Raw genomic sequence first — 20,151 nt, 5'->3', positions numbered from 1 at the left:
CATCATGAATTAACAGGGAAAATGTAACTGCAACTTTAATATTTTTGAAAGTAGTGTGTTAATTACAAAATATGTAAATTAATTGACAGAGTTTCTAATTTGATTGGCAATAAAAGTATACAGAAAGTACCAATGAAAATACGGAATAAATTATGTGATCTTTTTTCTGCTTTAGAATATTAAAAACTGGCACTTCTTTGTCTGCTTTGAATATGCAAATTTTATAGTAAAAGATTGAAAAAACATTACCTTAAAAAACAACTTTCATCATGTATTTTGAGGTGCAGAGAATTGGTTTTAGCAGTCGTTTACATAAATATATGCTTGTTCCTGTATTTAGTGTTAGAACCATAGGTGCATATTTTTCTCTGAAGACTTTTTCAAACACACAAGGTGACTTCGGGGTATTCTGTTCTTAGAAGGAAAAATATATCTCTACCATTTAGTCCCACAGAGAAGCAAATATTTACTTTCCAAAGTCTGCAAGACCCTGAATTAGGACAGGATTATGTAGTATCAGTTAATAATCACGGTAAATTAATTAATTAATAAATAACTGGAATTGAAGAAACTGATCCAGTAATATGCACTGGCTATAGCTGGCAAACATGCATATTTCTAACTTAACCTTAGACAGCAGTCAGAACGTCCTCACTCTTGTCTAATAAGACCTCAGTAATGAACTGGAAGAAGATTTATTATGTGGAATATGCTGGTGGCTACATCCATAAGACTCATATTTCATTTTTTGCACAAGTTTTATCATCTCCACTTTGTCACAGTGGAGACTGGGAGATGGATGGTTCTGGGCAACAGAAGAAACTTGCAATTAAAAGACTGAATTTTTTTTTTTTTTTATTGAATTCTACTTTGTTTTCCTTCTTGACTGAGCTACATAAAGCATTTTGCCAACATACTATAGGAATGTAGGCAAGGACATTGTCCAGCATAAAGAGAATAGCTCCTTCTTATAGTTCCCATGTCTCTTGACATTTAACTCAGAAGCTGCTTGTGTAATAGCTTTTTTTTTCTTATGTTACATTCTTATGAAGGAACAGTGTCTTCCACAACAAAACTTTACTGCTAGTTTTGAGATTTTTGCTGGAATCTTTTCATGATATGTAAGGAGTAGTTGTGTTTTAAGAAGTTAATATAAAGCAGCACAACACCATGCAATATGCAATTGTGTATTCCATCTATTACAGAAATAGTTTTGTTGCTATAAATTTAAAAGGTTACAATTTCTTCCCTGTTGTATGCATATTTTATATGTATCTATTATTTTGTTAATCCATTACTGACTTAGATGGTAGTTTAAACCTTTAATTAGGTGACATTTCCTCATTAGCTAGGAAGTACACTGCTTTAGTTTGTGGCTGAATTAAAAAAAAAAAAAAACAAACGATCTTTTTAGACATTAAGCTATGTTTATATTTACAATTGAAGCAAATATGTAAAGTGATATTTTAATTATTTTGAGTTCAAATGCTGGTGATTCAGGTAATATCTTCTATTTCAGTATAAGATAAAAGTATAGAATGAATAGCGAAACAGCTGGCCTACAACAGAGCAGATTTTCTCAATGGGAGTAAATGTGACAATAATATGCTCAAAATGTATCTGAAGTGTCTATAATGCATTCAAATTGGACACCCTGGGAGGAAAGAAAGAGGAAATTTTTTTTTTCCTTTGTATGGGGAATAATATCAAACTAGGGGAGGTCATTGAAATAGATTTGAAGACAACAGCAGAAAGGTAATTATTTACTGCTGACCTGAAATCATGCAAAAACACCATCTTAAAGTATTGCCAATCTGAATCAAAATTTAAATGGATCACCAAAAGAGGTGATTAAACAACACAGTTAAGGATCTAATAGATATTAGAATATGTATTTCAGGAAGATTAAATCCTGTTTAAAAGAAGGTAGTAGAAAGTGTGGCCAACAGGGTTTTGAGAAAAAAAATTAAACCCTAATTTAAGCATTATTCCAGTTTTGCAAAGATTAAAAAAGTAGAAACTTACTAAACAGTCAACAACAGATCAAGGCCAAAAATATATTCAAAGACAATGTTTTTGAGGGGAAGGAAAAAAAAATAAATTCCTTATATATTATGTTATATTTCTTCTATTACCTTACTGAGGTAACAGGATAGGCAGTGCATTGGATCCATTCCTTTGGCTTGAAGGAACCAAGTCAAAATAAGGAAAATCAATAAACAGAAGCATAGCAAGTTGCTAGGATAAGGCTGTCTTTTCTGTGTAATTCTGAAAGAGATAGATATAAAGCATTTGAAATACAAATGTTGACCTTGAGGTCAAGTTAGCCTTTCTGTTGAAGCAATGGGAGGTGATGAACCTGTCAGAAATCTTCCTTGATGAGCAGCTGGCCAATTTTTACAGTTAAAAAATTGTTAGAGATTAATTAAAAAAAAAAAAAAAGTACAACAAGCTGAAGAAAACTCCATATAACTTTTGAAGATGAATGTGGATCTTTTTGGGATGTCTTAGAGCTCAGCAAGCATATAGGTGAAATTAAAAAGAGTTGATACCATATAATTGAATTTATAAAGATGTTTGGCAGTGTTCCATAAAAAATATTATTTTTTAAGGGAAAGTAATACAATACATTAGGATAATATTTGATTACAAGGTAAGAATTGAAATTTATTGATGTGATGTCCAGTTTTAAGTCATCTAAATAAAAACAGCAAAGGAAGGCTACCACAAAGTTCTCATACATATTTTTCCTATGAATTGTGCAATATTCGTATTGTTCCAATACAAATTCACATAAAATTGAGATGACAAATCTCACATTATCACAAAATTTTATAGTATAATCATATCTAGCATCAAATGCACAGAGTAAAAGGTACAACAATTTCACTTCTGTCAAGTGTGGATAAAATGCTTATATAAGAAATAACACTAATTATAGGCATGGGATGATAATTAGATTTTCGTTGTGAAGTATCACAATTTCACAGAATAAGTAAGGTTGGAGGGGCCACAATGGGTCACCTAGTCCAACCTCACTGCTCAAGCAGGTTCATCTCAGAGCACACAGCACAGAATTGTCTAGATGGTTCTTGAATATCTCCATTGAACAAGACTCTGCAGGCTCTCTGGGCAGTGACCTGAAAGTCAGATGTTCCTCATGTTCAGGTGGAACTTCCAGTGCATCAGTTTCTGCCCATTTTCTCTTGTCTTATTCCTTGGCACCACCAATAAGAGCCTGAATCTATCCTCTGTCACCCTCCCTTCTGGTACTGATAGAAATTGTGGTCCCCTCTCAGTCATCTCTTCGCAAGGCTGAATAAGCCCAATTCCCCCTTCCTGTCCTTGTAAGACAGATGCTCCAGTCCAAGATAAATTACCTTGAAATCTTTATTACTAGTCTTTTGCAGCTTAGAAAAATTCTATCAGAATTATATTTAAGGACTTTTTTCCCCCACACAGCATCCTAGCCCATAAGATATACTCTGATGAGGCAGTGTTAACAAAAGAATAAATATAACATGAAAGTCATATTTACTTCTTGCCTGCAGATATAGGAGAGTCTATTTCTCAGCACTTATAGTTCAAGGAAAAATAGAATTGGAGTTTTTATTTATAGTTTTTAATACAACAAAATAAAAAAGTCATACATTTTTGAGAAATGTAATTTAAAATCTTCACAATACTGAGAAATAGATCTGTACATTATGCAGTCTTCAGCTTGGTGATTTGAAATGTAGTAAATAAGATTCCCTAAGATGTTGAACCCTAGAGGTCCCAGTGACATGTGTGAAAGTTTCCCAGACACAAAAGTTCCATGAGTATTTTTCTTTGTTTGTCTTCTGCATGTTTTAAATGTCAATTCTGTATGATTTAACTTTATATCTTCAATTGGTATTTGTGCTCATAGCTGTTCATTGACCAGTTATTTTGACTATTGTTCCATTTTATAGTTCTTTCTGACCCTACTTTTCCTGCCTGTGTTTTAGGAGTCCCTGTTCCTAACTTTTTGGATTAGTTTTATTGACTTCTAATCTGAATGTATCTTTAATTATGGATATTGTTTTGTTTCAGTCTTTTTTTCATTTGTTGTTTCAGTCTTTTTTTCATTTCACTACCTTCTTTTTAATTTTCTTTAGTTCATTCTGCTTTAGTGAGTTTGAAAATGGGAATTTCTGTCTTTTAAAAGTTAATTTAAAAGTCTGGGTGGCTAACCTAAAGAGCAGTGATGGAAAAGAAAGCTGAGATTGAGAGGTTTACAATAACCTCAGTGAATTTATCATTAACTGTCAGATCTCAAATTTAAAATTACAATCATTAACTGTTACTGCAGTTTCTTTTTAAACTGCTGATGCACGCACACTCAAAATATTTAAAATCACTTGTAAAAAAGTGATCATCATTTGGAAACCTAAAGTGTCATTCTAGTATTGTAATATTATTTGCAGATGATTCAAGAAAAAGCTGATTCTTTGTTCCAGCTGTGATTCACTTCTAGTGCTTAAAAACTCATTTAGGTAAAAGAACATTCTAGAGACATGCAACTAGGCAGTATACAACAATATACAGGGGTTTTGAATGGGCAATATACTCATTACAGAATCACAGAATCACAAGGTTGGAAGAGATCTTCAAGGTCACTGAGCCCAACCCAGCCCTAACACCTCATCTAAACCATGACATCGAGTGCCACATCTGGTCTTTTTTTAAACACATCCAGGAATGATGACTCCACCACCTCCCTGGGCAATGCATTCCAATGCTTTTTCACTCCTTTTTGTAAAAAAAACTATTTCCTAATATTCAACTTATATTTCTCTTGGTGCAACTTAAGACTGTATCCTCTGGTTCTCTCAGTTGTTGCCTAGAGAAAGAAACCAACCCCCACCTGACTACAAGCGCCTTACAAGAAGTTGTAAAGAGTGATAAGGTCACCCCTGAGTCTCCTTTTCTCCAGGCTAAACAACCCCAGCTCCCTCAGCCGTTCCTCACAGGGTTTGTGTTCCAAGCCCTTCACCAGCCTCGTTGCCTCCTCTGGATGTGTTCAAGCGTCTCAATGTCCTTCCCAAACTGAGGGGCCCAGAACTGGACACAGCACTCAAGGTGTGACCTCCCCAGTGCCAAGCACAGGAGAAAAATGACCTCCCTGCTCCTGCTGGCCACACTATTCCTGATACAGGCCAGGAGCCATTGGCCTTCTTGCCCACCAAGGCACACGGCTGGCTTGTGTTCAGCTGGCTGTCAGTACCCCCAGATCCATTTCCATTTCCATGAGCCCTGTCCAGCCACAGCATCCCCAGCCTATAACACTGCAGGGGATTATTGTGGCCAAAATGCAGGACTTGGCACTTCAACTTATTAAACGTCATCTTACTGGACTCTGCCCATCCATCCAATCATTCCAAGTCTCTCTGCAGAGTCATCCTACCTTCCAACAGATCAACACAAGCTTCCGGTTTAGTGTCGTCTGCAAATTTACCAATGAAAGACTCAATACTGTCATCCATGTGGTCAATAAAATATTGAACAGAGCTGGCCCCAGCACAGACCCCTGAGGGACCCCACAGGTGACTGTCCCCAGCTGGATGCAGCACCACTCACCACCACTCTCTGGGCCCACCATCCAGCCAGTTCCTAACCCAGCAGAGTGCTCCTGTCCAAGTCATGGGCTGCCAGCTTTTCCAGGAGTGTGCTGTGGGTGACAGTGTCAAAGGCCTTGCTAAAGTCCAAACGGACAACATCCACAGCCTTTCCTGCATCCACCAGGCCAGTTTGGTCATAAAAGGAGACCAGGTTGGTTTAACATTACTGAGCCCTCCTAAACCCATGCTGGCTGGGTCTGATACCCTGGCCATCCTTTAAGTGCAGCATTATGACACTCAGTATGAACTGTTCTATTACCTTGCCGGGTACTGAGGTCAGGCTAACTGGCCTATAATTACCAGGATCCTCCTTCCCACCCTTTTTGTGAATGGGTGTCACATTGGCCAGCTTCCACTCCTCTGGAACCTCATGAATGAGCCAGGACTGTTGGTAAAGGATGGAGAGTGGCTTCACAAGCTCATCTGCCAGCTCCCTCATCACCCTGGGATGGATCCCATCTGGTCTCATAGTTATAAATATCTAAGCAGCTCAGCAGTTCTGTGAGTGCCCCCTCCTGGATAACAGGGGGACCATTCTGCTCCCTGACACCATCTACCAACTCAAGAGAACAGTTGTCCTGAGGACAAGCAGTCTTCCCACTAAAGACTGAGGCAAAGAAGGCATTAAGCACTTCCATATTCTCCTCATCTGCAGTTACCAAGTTCCCTACCACATCCAGTACAGAGCAAAGGTTTGTCTTACCCTTCCTTTTAACATTAAAATATTTGTAACAACATTTTTATTATCCTTTACAAAAGTTGCCAAATTAAGTTCAAACTGAACTTTGACCTCCCTATTTTTTTTTCCTACATACTTCCTGAGAAACCTGACCCTCCTTCCAAAGATGATACATCCTCTTTTTACTCCTAAGTTCCTTTGAACTTACAGCCTCCCTAGCCCTAAAATGGTTAAAGTCCTATTACCAAAACAGGATCCAGAAGCTGATATCACTTATGAGCTCCATAGTAACAAGTAGATTCCTTGTTCTGTGAAGTTTGAAATGAACTCATAAAGTTACTGAGTTCTGAGAAAGTTCATAATTTAACTTTCATCCTAACATTTTTTACGTTTCTTCTGCTTAGAAGCCATTGTCATGCTCTTCATCACATAATAGAAATTATTCTTAAACCAAATAAGTAATGAAATCTCATTTAGGTATGAAGAGTGCACAGATTAACAAATATTAGTAGGCTACATGTAGGCTATATGACCTTCAAAAAGAAAAAAAAGTTTCTCATTGGAAGGGATGATTATTTCTTGTGAAGAGATCTGTAAATCCTTACACATTTTTGATTCCTATTTTCTGATGCATCAATCTCTCAAATCTGCTATTGCAGCTAAAATGTGTTGAGCTTTGTTAATCTGTGATTTATTTTTACTTCTACACATCTGTCATATAATGCTCTTTTCCTCTTACTATCTTAATATACTTGAAAAACTCTGAAATGGTCTTCCCCAGAAGACTGCCAATTTTCTTTTCTCTTCTTTTTTATTCATTTAGTATGTTGGCAGCTAAATTGTTTTAAAATCATTGTTCGTTTTCCCTCAGAAGTTCCTTAAATATCATGTCAAGTCTGCTGCAAGCAGTTGACTTGAAAAGCATGTTCAAACTCTTATTTAGTTACTTTCTTTCAGCTGTGGAAACTGCACCACTGGTGTGCTCTTTCAAAGGAATGAAGCTGTGCCGAGGCATAGGCTGACTGCAGAGACCTATGCCACCTCCATTTATCATAAGCAGAGAATGTTTCACTGCAAAGATATTTATTCTAGCACAAAAGATGTTAGAAAATGTTTTCTTTTATTTCATTGCTCCATTCTCAGAGCCTGCTACTTTAATTCCATTTTATTGGCAAAAGAAAACAAATCATTAAATGAAAGAACACAACATTATTAAGTGGATGTTTATGCAGTGAGAGACTCCTGGAGAAATATCACATGGTATTCTACTGGTTTTATCAACTGGAGCAGTAAGAAACATGAACAAGAGGAGCTCCAGCTCCCATGGGAACAGCAAGACAGGGAGAACTCAGATCCCACCCCTTGTTTTAGAGGCAAGCAACGTAAGAAGAAGTTTTCATCATCTGCACACAATTCCTTCATAAGAAAAATATCAATGCATTGAACATCACTTGAGATTCTAGAAGACTATACCACACTGGAAATTAATTTAATCCACTGCTCTCTATGGAAGAAAGCTTTATTTCAGGAAGCTATTTCTTGCAGTATTAGCAGAAAAATGAAGAATTAAGAATAATAATTGTCTGCAATTTAGCTATTTTAAATTCAAAATTTACTAAGGCATCTGTTAAGCAGGGATTTAAAATTTATTATCATTTAAGATTAATTTTAATCTTTTTTTTTTAGATTTGTTTATTAACTATTAATATATTAACAATACTTATTTGGTTACTTATTTGGTATCTGATTATGCTATGGAATATTTTGACATTTACATGCCACAGGCCTTGATAATAAATAATTCATAATATGTAGCTCTACCCTGACATTTAAAAATGGAATCATTATATAGAATTAGATTTTGGGTTATAAAATTGGAAATCTGACTCTTCAAATCTCCTTTAATATTCTCTCTAGGGCTTTGAAAATTGAAATACGAGCACGTAATTTTTCATTTATGCTTGTTCACTTTACTGCTCATCTAGAATGGACTTAAATTTAGTCAGATAGGGAAGAAACAGAAATTAATTGCAGCTAATTAAATTTGTTCAGAAAAATATAGGAAAAATAAGTAAGAAATAATTTTTAAAACTGATAATATTTTGGATATATGAATAAAAGTTAATATTATGAAGGAACTATCAGATGTGAATCCATTCTACAACACAAAAAAATGTAGGATTTTGACCTTCTACCACATCTCAATTTCTATTAAAAAATTAATTTCACACTTTTCTTATACTTGGCTAAAATGAGTAAATTTAGTAAATTAATTTTAAGCAACATATGATTTCAGCACTTGACAAAACTATATGGAATTTTTGAAAACTCCGTGCACCACAGTTCCTTATGGAAAAACTGATTAGAGCTGATAATTGCAATTAATCTTTAAACTGAGAGCGAGCATTGTTTCTAAAGTTAGAATTTCCCTGAATATAGATGTGTATCACCTAATCAGCTGTATAAAATCTGCTTCTCATACCTTCAGAAAACCATCTAGTTTTCTCTTAAAGACTTCAAGAAACAGAAGCTGAATGTACAGTTATTTGGCTTATGTGGCTTTGGTGGTAACAGTTGATGAGCTGTTAAATAAATTTACATAGAAATAATTTGATAGTATGTTTAATTGCATTTTATGTATTTGTATAAACTTTATGTATTAACATCAAAAGCACTGCTAAATTTTCTGGTGCTTCTCTTTATTTAAAAGAAAAAGGCACTTTCCTCTTGAAATGTACTTCTTAAAATTGTGTTTCTCTGCTAATTATCTGCTATACAGATTCTTATCTCTTTGATTTTCTTCTTACAAGACATATTTTACTGATTATACATCTTTTAGAAAACTTCAAATATAGGTGTAAGTTCTCGGGGACTTTTTTTTTTTAGGAATTGCCATTAGGTGTTCTCCCATTTTGTACTTTTTTCATTCATAATCTTTTTTCTTTATGAGTTCCTCTTCTAGAAAATATTAAATAACCCATCATGCTATAGCAGTTGATTTGTGGGTTTAGCACTGCCAGCAGCAAAAATATCAGACAAACTTCCTTGCCATCTGAGAATCAATTAATATGGATGCATCCATAACCAATTATATTAAATACTGTCTCGTCTACTTTGATATCGTGAACCCATTGTGACAGATATTTATATCTCTGTTTCTTCCAGGAATCACACAAAAATGTAATAACTTCCCAAAAGTATTTATGAGGATATCTATGATTATTTTATTATACTTGAATTGCTGGCAATTATTTCTCTAATCTTTATCTCAATCTAGCACATCTTCAAAAAGTGACCTGATGGCTCATGTTCTCATTCTTCTCCTTTGGAGACTAAAGCCCCTCCTAGTGTTTCAAAACTTTGTGCTAATACGAAAATATAACTTTTTTGTTTGTTTGTTTTAAATGGCAAAAATTTGATATGATGTTCTTACTGAAACTTCACTGCTCTTAAATGGAACAAAAATGTTACCTTCTATGTCTACATTAAAGTCTAGCTTAGATATATCTTTCTCTACAGCAATGTTTCATTTAAACTCAAAATCTAACTTTTATCTTTTAAGTTTTTCTTCAACAGTTGCTAGCTGCTTTTGATCTTGCCTTTCTACAATTGCTAATACTTTTTTAAAGTTGCTACTTAGAATTTCTCTGTTTGGTTTTTCTTTTTCATTATTGTTTTGTTTCTGTGGTTTTGTTTATTTGCTTTTAAATAATGCCATTATTTCCCCATTTTCTGTTAATGATTCAGGGCCTGCTTTAGTACATTTCTAAATTGCCAGCTTCTGCTGGCCTGTTTTGATTAATTGCACTCAAATACTTTTACATATATTAGCCTGAGTTTCTCTCTCATTTTTTACATCAGTTTTGATTGCATAGTTAAATTCTGTTGTGAACACTGAAGAGACTACAGTATGAAAATCTATATTCTTCATTATATTTTTTTCTTTCATGCTACTTTTCAGCATTATGATGTTGCACTGTCTCTCTTCTCTGCGTTCCTGTTGTCTTTTTATTCCTAATGTATTTCTGCTTTTCCAAGTAGCAACTAAAACATACATTTCTATATCAGATTGTCTTTTACATAGTCATTGTATTATCAAAGCAGCTTAAGGTTCTTCATCAGCTTCACATTTACAGACTGATATCCACAAAAAATATATCTGTAATTTAGAACTTTAGAATAAATGTCTACCATTTTTATATGTTACAATGTCCTTTGCATTAAAATTATTTTATAAAATCATATATCAGTCACTGTATTAGTTTTCCTTTTACTTATAACCTCTACAAGAAATCACTGCCACTCAAAAATCTCATAATTGGACTACAAAGGATAAATAGAATGATATTTTATTGCATAAGACTAGGAAAAAGAGCATCCAATGATTTAATATAAGTGGAAGTTTGGACTAGTATAAGGTTAATTTTCTTCACAGTAGCTAGTAGGACGTGGATTTTTGCTGGTTTGATAATACCAGGGGGTTCTCATTACTGCTGAGCAGTGCTTACAGAGTCAAAGCCTTTGATGCTCCTCATACCTTCCCACCATTGAACAGCGTGGAGAGGCACAGGAAGCTGGGAGGCAGCACAACTGATCCCAAATGACCAAAGGGACATTCCATACCTTATGCCATCAGGTTCAGCAATAATACAGGGGGAAGGCTGGCCTGGGGCCACTGATGAGTAACTAGTATGGTATTGGTTGCTTGATGATGAGCAAATGTTTTCATCTGCCTTACTTCTCTTTCATGGGTCACATTCCTCTTTTATTTTCCTTTTCTTTACTATTTCCACTTTTACCCTTTCAATTCTCACACTCCCCTGCAAGGGGAGATGAGCAAGCAGGACTGTGTGGTATTTAGTTCACAGCTGGGGTTAAAACACAAGAATATATTACATTTTATAAATATAAAGCATGTTACTAAGTTGTTTTTTTCCTGAACCTACTTATTTAGATGAATTGAATACTAGGTATCTTAGACTGCATTTTGATACAGTGATGCACTAGATAAAAAGTCGGTATCCCATTACCAGTTCTTCAAGGCATTTTTTTCCCTTCTTTTCCAGACTGTATGCACAGCTGTTCTTAATTTTTGATTTTATTTGTAGCTATGCAATCAACTTTATCTCCATGACATAAAGCCATATTGTGCCATTCATTTTTAAATAGTGCTCCCCATTGATTCCATTGAGAACTGCTGCTTAAAAATGGATGGTGCAACATGGCACTTAAATCTGTAAATATAATTAAATTATATTAGATCTTAGTTGTAGGAGCTAGAACGTAGGTGGTCTGAAAGCAAGAGTAGGAATTAAAAGCTTCAAGATGCATTAAAAAAAAACTTGATAGCAAAAACATTAATTTTTAAAGAAAATTAAGAGATTTGAAACTGATTCTCATGCTTAGGTAGTCCATTCCTCACTTTTTTTCTTACTAAACATTCACCTTGTGCATTATTTCTTTTGGTTAAACTGCAAAGGCCTGATGAAAAACATATGAGCAATAAGCACATGACTGGGGCTTTTAACACTGTATTGTTTAGCTGGAGGCACAGAAAATTTTATTTTATAGCAGTAGTTAGGCATAGATTACAAGAACCTATTGTTCTACTGGATGATTTTCCCTCTGTGGTTTTCAACTACATTTCTTTTACAGCTACTGAAATTTGAGAAAAGATGTCAGTCTGATGGTAATGCATTTTATATTGCATTCGCTATTTACTAATACACTGCCATAATTAGGTAGAAGGTAGTTCTATGACAAAGGTGAATGAATACTAATGATCAAGGTGGGTAAGTTGAAATGCTTGCCCATTTACGCACAGAATGTGTGATACTCTTATTTTTGTGATAGGGTTAGTTAAGGGCTACAGGGGATGCTATTTTACAAGGGAAGATACCACTAGGTTCAGCACACACAGGAATTTTTGCCATTGATGCTAAAAATGTTTCAAGGAAATAGTGAGCAATGCATCAACACACTGATCTTTATCACATTCTTACCATAGTCAAGTCCCTTGCTCTCTCACTGGTGCTCCATTGCTGACCCTGGAAAGCAGGACAAGGGCAGCATACTGCATACCATTTTGGTGAATAAACTAAAAAAAGCTAGATCATAAATAACTACATAAGGGAATACAGTGTTTCAGAGTCTAAGCAAACATTATTAAAAAATAATGCAATACTATTGGAGAATCACATTAGAAAATATCAGTTACCTCTGGAAGGTTTTTTGTTGGGGTTTTTTTTGGGTTTTTTTTGGTTTGTTTTTTTTTTGCTGTTGTTTGGTTGGGTTATTTTTTCTGCAAGATGTTTTACATTCCTAGGGGAATGGTTCTCAACATTTGTTGCATTTTTTTTTGTCTGTTTTAGCAATTAATATTTGTGGGTGTGATGAGTTTGCTAGATTTTTATTATAGGTAAACAGAGCATAATAATTAGACTAGTTGATTTTCACAACTTTTAAGTATTTGACTTTCTATTAATAAGGAAACTAAATAAATGCTTGCACTATGAAACTGAAACAAAGGCAGTGAGACCTACTTTGCTGAATTAAGCATAAATGAAAGTCAATGGATAACATGGTAGTAGTGGAGCTTTTACACCTATCCAAACAACTTGATGCTAGCTGTTTTCTGGAGGCAAATATATATGTTTGCATCAAGTTAATGTTTTCAGTTCACTGTAGCTATTGTTTCCTGTCCATCTCTGATTTCTGAGCATTAATGTTTAGTGTTGGTCAGGGTAAAATCTCTTCTTCTTGAAATCTTTTGGAATTTTAAATTAAGCATTTCTCAAAATGCAAGGAAGGAAATACAGTCAGTGAACTCTCTAAGTTTACTAAAATGCCAAGCAAACCTCTTCCTCCTTCCTGACACATTCAGAAATATCTTGGAGGACCGTCCAGTTGCTATAAGAGTTAAATTATTCACTACCTAATGATTTACAAAATTTAACATTTTTTCAGTTTGTAAAGATCAATTGGATGCTTATGTCTTGAATGAGCTTCCCTTAATACTAGTTGTTTTTGAGACCCAGGAATGTGAATTCTTGTGAAGACGAAAGAGTCATTACAGAAGCAGTTGGAAAATAAGGGACATAATAAGGGGAAAAGTAAACTCAGAAAGGGCTGTGTGAAAAAATCCAGAATGAGAAGGCTGAGGAAAGAAATTCAAGGAAAGAAATACTTAACACAGGTATGAAGTTCTTACTCTGGCATATGCAGCTGTATGTTGCATATGCCAGAGTGACAAATAGTTCATGTCTAACTCCAGTCTGTAATGAGCGCAATTGTAGCAAAGTCTGCAGACAACACTTGTTGAAAAACCTGTTACCTCACTGGAAATTTCCTCACTGGAAATCCGGCTTCAGACTTGTACTGTGTCTCTTCTCCCCTTATGTGTCAGCTACTCTTGTGTGAACATATGTATCCCTGTTATAAATCCAATGCAGATGTATGTTACTTTCGTGGAATTCAGTGTGTGGGAAAAATGTTTAGATGTTTCAGACAAAGTGTCATATAAATATTTTAATTATCAACTGTAAAAGATAGTGGTATTTTCTTCACCCTTTAGAGGCTCGGAAATTATTTTAACTATAGTTCAGTATTAGTGAGAACTCTCAGATTTTTGAAGGTGCTATACATTTTTTTCTTAACTTGCAAAAATTGTTTGGTTTAATGACTTTTAGAGATCTATAAGCATTTTTTCAATGAAATTATTTTGTAATTTTTTTATCAGCTGTCATAAAACTACCTTGCAAGTATCATGACATATTTTGTCTAGATCTGTACATAGGTAAATATATTTTGCTGTGGTTTAAGCATAGTATAAGAATCCTTTTTTACAATTAAGATAATGCCTTTACTAATTGCATAGCCTGTAAGAATAGAAAAGAAAAAGGGTATATAAAAATCTTTCTTTATATTTATAGGTAAAGGTACACTATATGCTGGGGAGTATATTTAGCTCTTAATTTTATTTTAAGTACTGCTTTTGTGTACAAAGACTTCAAGTTTCATTAAAGGTGAAATTATGTTCCTTTTTGTGTCAATGCAATTGACTTTACTGGAATTGTAGTTTTACTCTAAATTTGCACATTATTTATATCTGCTGATTAGGAAGGTGTAATAGTGATGTGAGTTCTAGAGTGGGACAGTGGTATTGGTGATTGTAGCTTAATTGTTCAACTCACAAACAGTAGAGAGTAAATGGATTTAGGGATTATTTTATTTGACAATCTTATTTCTCTTATTTTAATGCTTTTGTTGCTTATATTCTTCCATATTCACTTCTGTTTAACTCAAAATCTGGACTAGAAAATCTTGAATGCTTAAAAGCAGATCTGTTTTTATCACAAATATTTGCCACATTTAAATAGTGAAGGTTTTTTACTTCATGTTTTTCCAGTAACTCATGGCGAATAAGTCTCTGCAAACAAAGCTCAGCCAAGACGCTCATGCTTCTTGGAAAAAGTCCCAGTAGTTCTATTATCTAAATATGTTTCCACAAGAGATCATGAATTTCTAATATTTCACATGGTGGTGGATTGAAGGAAGGCACTGAGGTTACTCTTTTAACCACAGAGGGCAATATTCTGTGTACGAGTGGAAGTCAGTGCTTGCTCCATGTGTCAGGGTGTGTGCCCATCCTCTCGCTGTACTGCGCCTCACCGAGGCCTCATCCTGATGTGGGTCCTGATGGATTTGCTTAGCTCCAATATATCTGGAGCATGTGTGTGCACGTGCCACATCTGCCACATGCATACACATGTGCACAAGCAAGAGTCAAGGCCGTTCTGTTGACATATTTCAAATACCGTGACTTTCACAATGATCCATTAAATCATTTCCAAATTCTAAACTGCAGCAATAGGTGCCATCTGCTCCTGTTTCAGGTGCACAGCCTGCCAAACTCTGAAGTTGCACCTTACTGAAAGGAATCCATGCTAATGCAAATTGCATAAACCTGCTCTCAAAGTGTTGGGGCCTTAACTTGCTAGAGTTTAAAGATGTGTTCTTTGCATGGTATACTCCACCAAACATTTTGTATTAATTTACTAAAAATAGTGTTAAAATATGTAATTTGTAGCTACACTAATAAATATATTGAATTTAGTATGACGAGTACTGAGATAAAGTCTTCTGGAATAGTAGTAAAAAAACCACCTTTTTCTTATTTAATATAATTCATGAAGTATTAATGTTTTGAGAGAATACCACAAAAACCCCCCCAGATGTGTTTAGCAAATGAAACATTGAGTACTACTACATTTATAAATTCATGTCCTAAAAGGAATAAATTTGTTAAATAGATAAGTTAACACTAAACTCATTAAAAATGTTTTATAGTCCAAAGAGAAAAATTATTCTAAAGAGATGCCATACTCTTGAAATGAGATTAGGGTTAAATCTAAATTAAAGCCCTAAATTACAAAGTCTCTGTGACAAGCAGATAATAGGAAACCACTAACATTGAATAATGTTTCACATATATGCATTTGTACATCTGATGAAAAAAAAAAGAAGAAATAACACTGTTTATTGCTTGACATTTTTGAATAATGCCAAATACTAAGTTTTGTTATAAACCTTAGAAAAATACATTGTTGTGGTAAAAAGCATTTGTATCTATCTTCCATTTGATCAAGTATTATGGCTGTGGTAGCATAAACATGATGTTTCTGTGATAAATAACAGTATGTGCTCATAACTTTTTGTATATAAAGTTATAAATAATTGAGATATAAGTAAGTGGTGGATCATGTTCAGTCAAGAAAACCTGACCTTCTTATATCAGTAGTTGTAGACATTGTTTTGCATGACAAGTGTATTGGCATGAGTAAGAATTTACTAGTGTGCAGAAGGGCTGTATAATCTATGCTCTTAACATAGCATAAGGCATCATAGGAATGAATAATAGTTTTGTATGCTGTAAATAATAGCATGCCGCATATAAACCACTTCATTACTTTTATTAAAATGGTTTATAAATTTCAAAGAAAAAATAATTGATCTGGAAAACTGCAGAGTGCCATCAATTCTCACTTGATATATGAGAAAAGTGCACATACTCGGTATGTCACAGGATGTACAAATTCATTCCAGTGTAGAAGTGTAATAAAATTTCCTGTAATATCATATACCAACATACCACAAATGCACCTGCCTGGGGACTCTACATTGCTCTGCTTTGTAACACAATTTAAACTGATTTTTAAATTATATTAAATTTTTTAAAACCAATTATCTTCACTTTCTAGCACCCTGTGGAAGCCGATCAACAGGCTCTGAAGGGACTGTATTATCACCAAACTACCCCAAGAATTATAGTGTTGGTCACAACTGTATTTACTCTATCACTGTTCCTAAGGAATTTGGTAAGTAGGTCTGGTCTCTTTCATATCTTTTTATTGCTTGGATGCTTTTACATAAAATTATTCATGTGAATAAGCTGGCTTAAGCTGATGCTTCTATTAACACTTTTATCATTTTATAGTGCATTACTTTCTCAAAACACTTATGTTTGCCTTTATCTTTTGAAATTAGTGTTCAGTATTTTTGTCTCACTGTGACAACTAGCATGTAACAGAATACTACTGTGCTGATAACCAAATATATCAGTGGCACCACTTCAGGTTTCTTTTCACCCAGGGTCATGTGCCTATGCTCTAGAAAGTAAAGCATAGCTCCAGTAAGTCAATGTAAGCAGGGGAAGCAATGTTTATCCTAAATATTTTGTAGTGCTGCTCTTTTACCCCTTGGGTTCTCTGCATCATGAGGCAATAGCATAGTCATTATTGACAAATGAAATTAGAGCAGCTGGTGTCTGCTTGAGTTTTGTAGAATCTCTTATCCTCCATCAAAACTCCACTTCCATACTAACATTTTTTCTGTAGATTAGATAAATATTTTATTGGTATCTTCTGTCCCATACAAAGACAGTTTTACCTTTCTGGATTTATTAATTATTCTATCTGACTTTATTATTAAATGTCTATAATAACAGCTGATGGGATTTTTGTTCGCTTTGACTTCTTGGTAGGCAGTATGACACATATTGAATATCATTTAAGCTTTAAATATCCATGCTGTAGATTTTTGCTTGGATAAGAAGGACTTCATGACAACCCCCAGCTCACACTTCAGTTTGTCAAATAACAGGTGCCTGGGGATGGGGATGGGTATTTCTTTACATTCCTTCATGTTGATTCTGCAAATATCTTAGCCAAATTAAAGACAGTGCTTAGGCTGCTGTGTGTCCATCTGCCATACTCCTGATATCTGAACTCCCTTAATATCCAATTAGTTTGTTCTTGTGTGTAGTGTAGAGGTGTATAGACTACTACAGAATAAATAGGTTTTTAAAAGTATTGTCTCCTAAGTCATCCCAATTTCTCCTTATTCCAAAAATATTAGAAAAAAATAAACAGATGTGCATAATTCTTGTTTTATTTCCAGCTATTATAAGCATGGACATTTGACACAGCTAATTGTTTCTAGATAAACTGTAAAATTTATATCCCCCCATTTTCATCAAATCTGAAGTTAGTAATTTAATATCATTATACTGGTACTTCTTAATTTATGAAACAGATGTCAACATGTAAAGCCTTAAAATTACTACAATAAATGATTCAAAATGTGTTGTTTTTTGATTTCCAGAAATAAAGCCAGATTTCCCAAAACAGCACATAAAAATGGGGAAAAATCCCACTGTCCTGCATAGTTATTTCGAATAATTTGAGAAACACTGGTTTTCTTATACAATAAGCATTATTCCTTAATAACAGTATTAAGGAATTCTGTTTAACTGTTTCACAGTGATTAGACAAAAAAATTACTGATGTTAAAAAAAAAAAGTTTAAATATGCTTAATCTTAGTATACAAGGATTCATTGACATATTGTGGAATATAGATGTTATAGAATACCTAAACTTTTTGTCTGTCCTACCTTCAGATAGACCTTTACTTTTTTCTTGTATTTAAATAGTGTATTTTGACAATTAATTCAGGTACCTGTAGAATATACCATGGATGATATTTGATCCAGGATGATATTTGATGCAGGAAACAAAAGTGTTTTAAAAGAGAAAGGTATCTGGTAATAGCCACTCAAAATTAGGATGACATGACACATTGAAACAATACAAAACAGATATTTCTGTTTTAGCTGGTTTTTTCCAGTGATACTCATACAGTAATAAGAAGCAGAATTCCTCGCACCCAGAATGTCACATTTTAAAATATGAGTCTTTGTTTGAATTGTACACTGGTGTGCAATTTTTTTTGTAAGTTATTAATATAGATTTTTTTCCTGATCTGGGCTCTTTCTGTAATCTATCTTTTAGTAAAATTATTGCAGTAAAAACCATTAAGAAAGGCAAGTAATTTTGACAATGGATTTTACTGAAGGTTTTTACATTTGATGTAATTATTTATCTCAGTCTGAAATTTTACAGTAATTAATATGCTTTATCTAATAGCTTTTACCTCTCGCTCATCAAAATTTATTTAAGTACAGTTTCAGAGAAGAATAGCCATAAAATTGCAATGCTGAGGTCTTTCAGATCAATTTTAGTAAGTAGAATCTTTTTCCTGTAACCCTGTTGTTTTGAGTCCTAATAGAGGATATTACATTAAGAGTATTCACTTGCAATTCTTGGTATGTAGGAATCACTCACTGACAAATGGTCACAAAAAAATCTGGTCTTTATGGAAAAAGACACCAGATTTCATATTTAATTCACTTGGTAATATGCACCACATCATGTAGATTTGACAGAGATTACTCACAACAAAAAAGAGTCAAAATAACCTTTTTGAGAATGAAGGGGTGTGGGAAACCAGGACTCCTATGTGACTAACCAATATGATTGAGCAGAAGCTGTTTATTGTTTATATTATGCACTTACAGAATCCACAACTACTGCACACGTTAATCATGCATTTCTTGGTTGGTGCCTCTATCTTGTCCATGCGTTCTGCACACACTCTTCAGAGTATGGGATTGGTTACAGTACAGGTGGCTCACAGCTCTCTGTTATCCAGTTCTTGCAGTCTTGATATTCTGTTTCTCAGCCTCTTCTTTCTTATTTTAGAGCAGTTTATGTCTTTGTAACCTTGATGCATGCCAGAGGGCTCTGATAAGAGCTACAAGCAGTATGGCTGGCACACAATGTAGTCTAAGTTGCTCAGATACATTGCTACAAAGGGGTACTCCAGCAAAGCTGGTGACATATGATAATGTGATCTTCCTAAAGAAGGCAGCAACAAAACTGTCATCTTCTCTGTGGCTCCAGCTTTCATTGTGAAATACAACAATCAAATTTTTGCTGAATGGAAGCTCTTCAAGAACTGTTTTTGGAATCCAATACAGTGTATGAGAACCTTAAACAAAGAACAGTTAGAGAAAAAAAAAAAAGTGAAAACCTGGTCAATAGAGACAAAATCCACAAACAATGTAATATCATATTCAATGTGTAGAAGGGAACTCATTGGCCTGGATTAGTTTTTGATGGACTGAAAAGAAAACCTATTTCATCTGCAGCTTCTCAAGTTCTCAAGTCAAAAATTCTGTGGAAAAATAATTTCAATGTGGACTTTTTCCCAGTGTTTCATTATTCTGTCATGCAGAATCACAGTTGCAATATTTCATACCATGACAGGTTTAAGCTACAAGATAAATGATTCACAAAAGCACACAGTGTGCCACAGGCAAAATCTTCTGTAAACATGGAAGACAGCTTCTTTGACACTCTCCCACTGGTATTTTAAAGTGGTGTAATGATTGCTAATTGTTCAATCCTGAAATACAGCTTTGGTTGCAATTC

General features: G+C 34.4%; 1 protein-coding gene across 4 annotated transcripts in view; it reads left to right on the top strand.

Annotated features, from left to right (window-relative positions):
* The window catches only part of CSMD3 (CUB and Sushi multiple domains 3), a 574,229-nt gene that overhangs the window by 418,652 nt on the left and 135,426 nt on the right, over positions 1–20,151 (top strand). For all 4 annotated transcript variants that reach the window (XM_032747038.3, XM_032747036.3, XM_032747040.3 and 1 more), the window contains one exon: positions 16,581–16,697. In XM_032747038.3, coding sequence (XP_032602929.2) covers positions 16,581–16,697 — 117 coding nt within the window. The remainder of the gene's footprint in view (positions 1–16,580; positions 16,698–20,151) is intronic.

This window comes from Taeniopygia guttata, chromosome 2 (genome assembly GCF_048771995.1).
Source record: "Taeniopygia guttata chromosome 2, bTaeGut7.mat, whole genome shotgun sequence".
Classification (NCBI taxonomy): domain Eukaryota; kingdom Metazoa; phylum Chordata; class Aves; order Passeriformes; family Estrildidae; genus Taeniopygia; species Taeniopygia guttata.
This window is presented reverse-complemented; position numbering and strand designations above follow the sequence as displayed.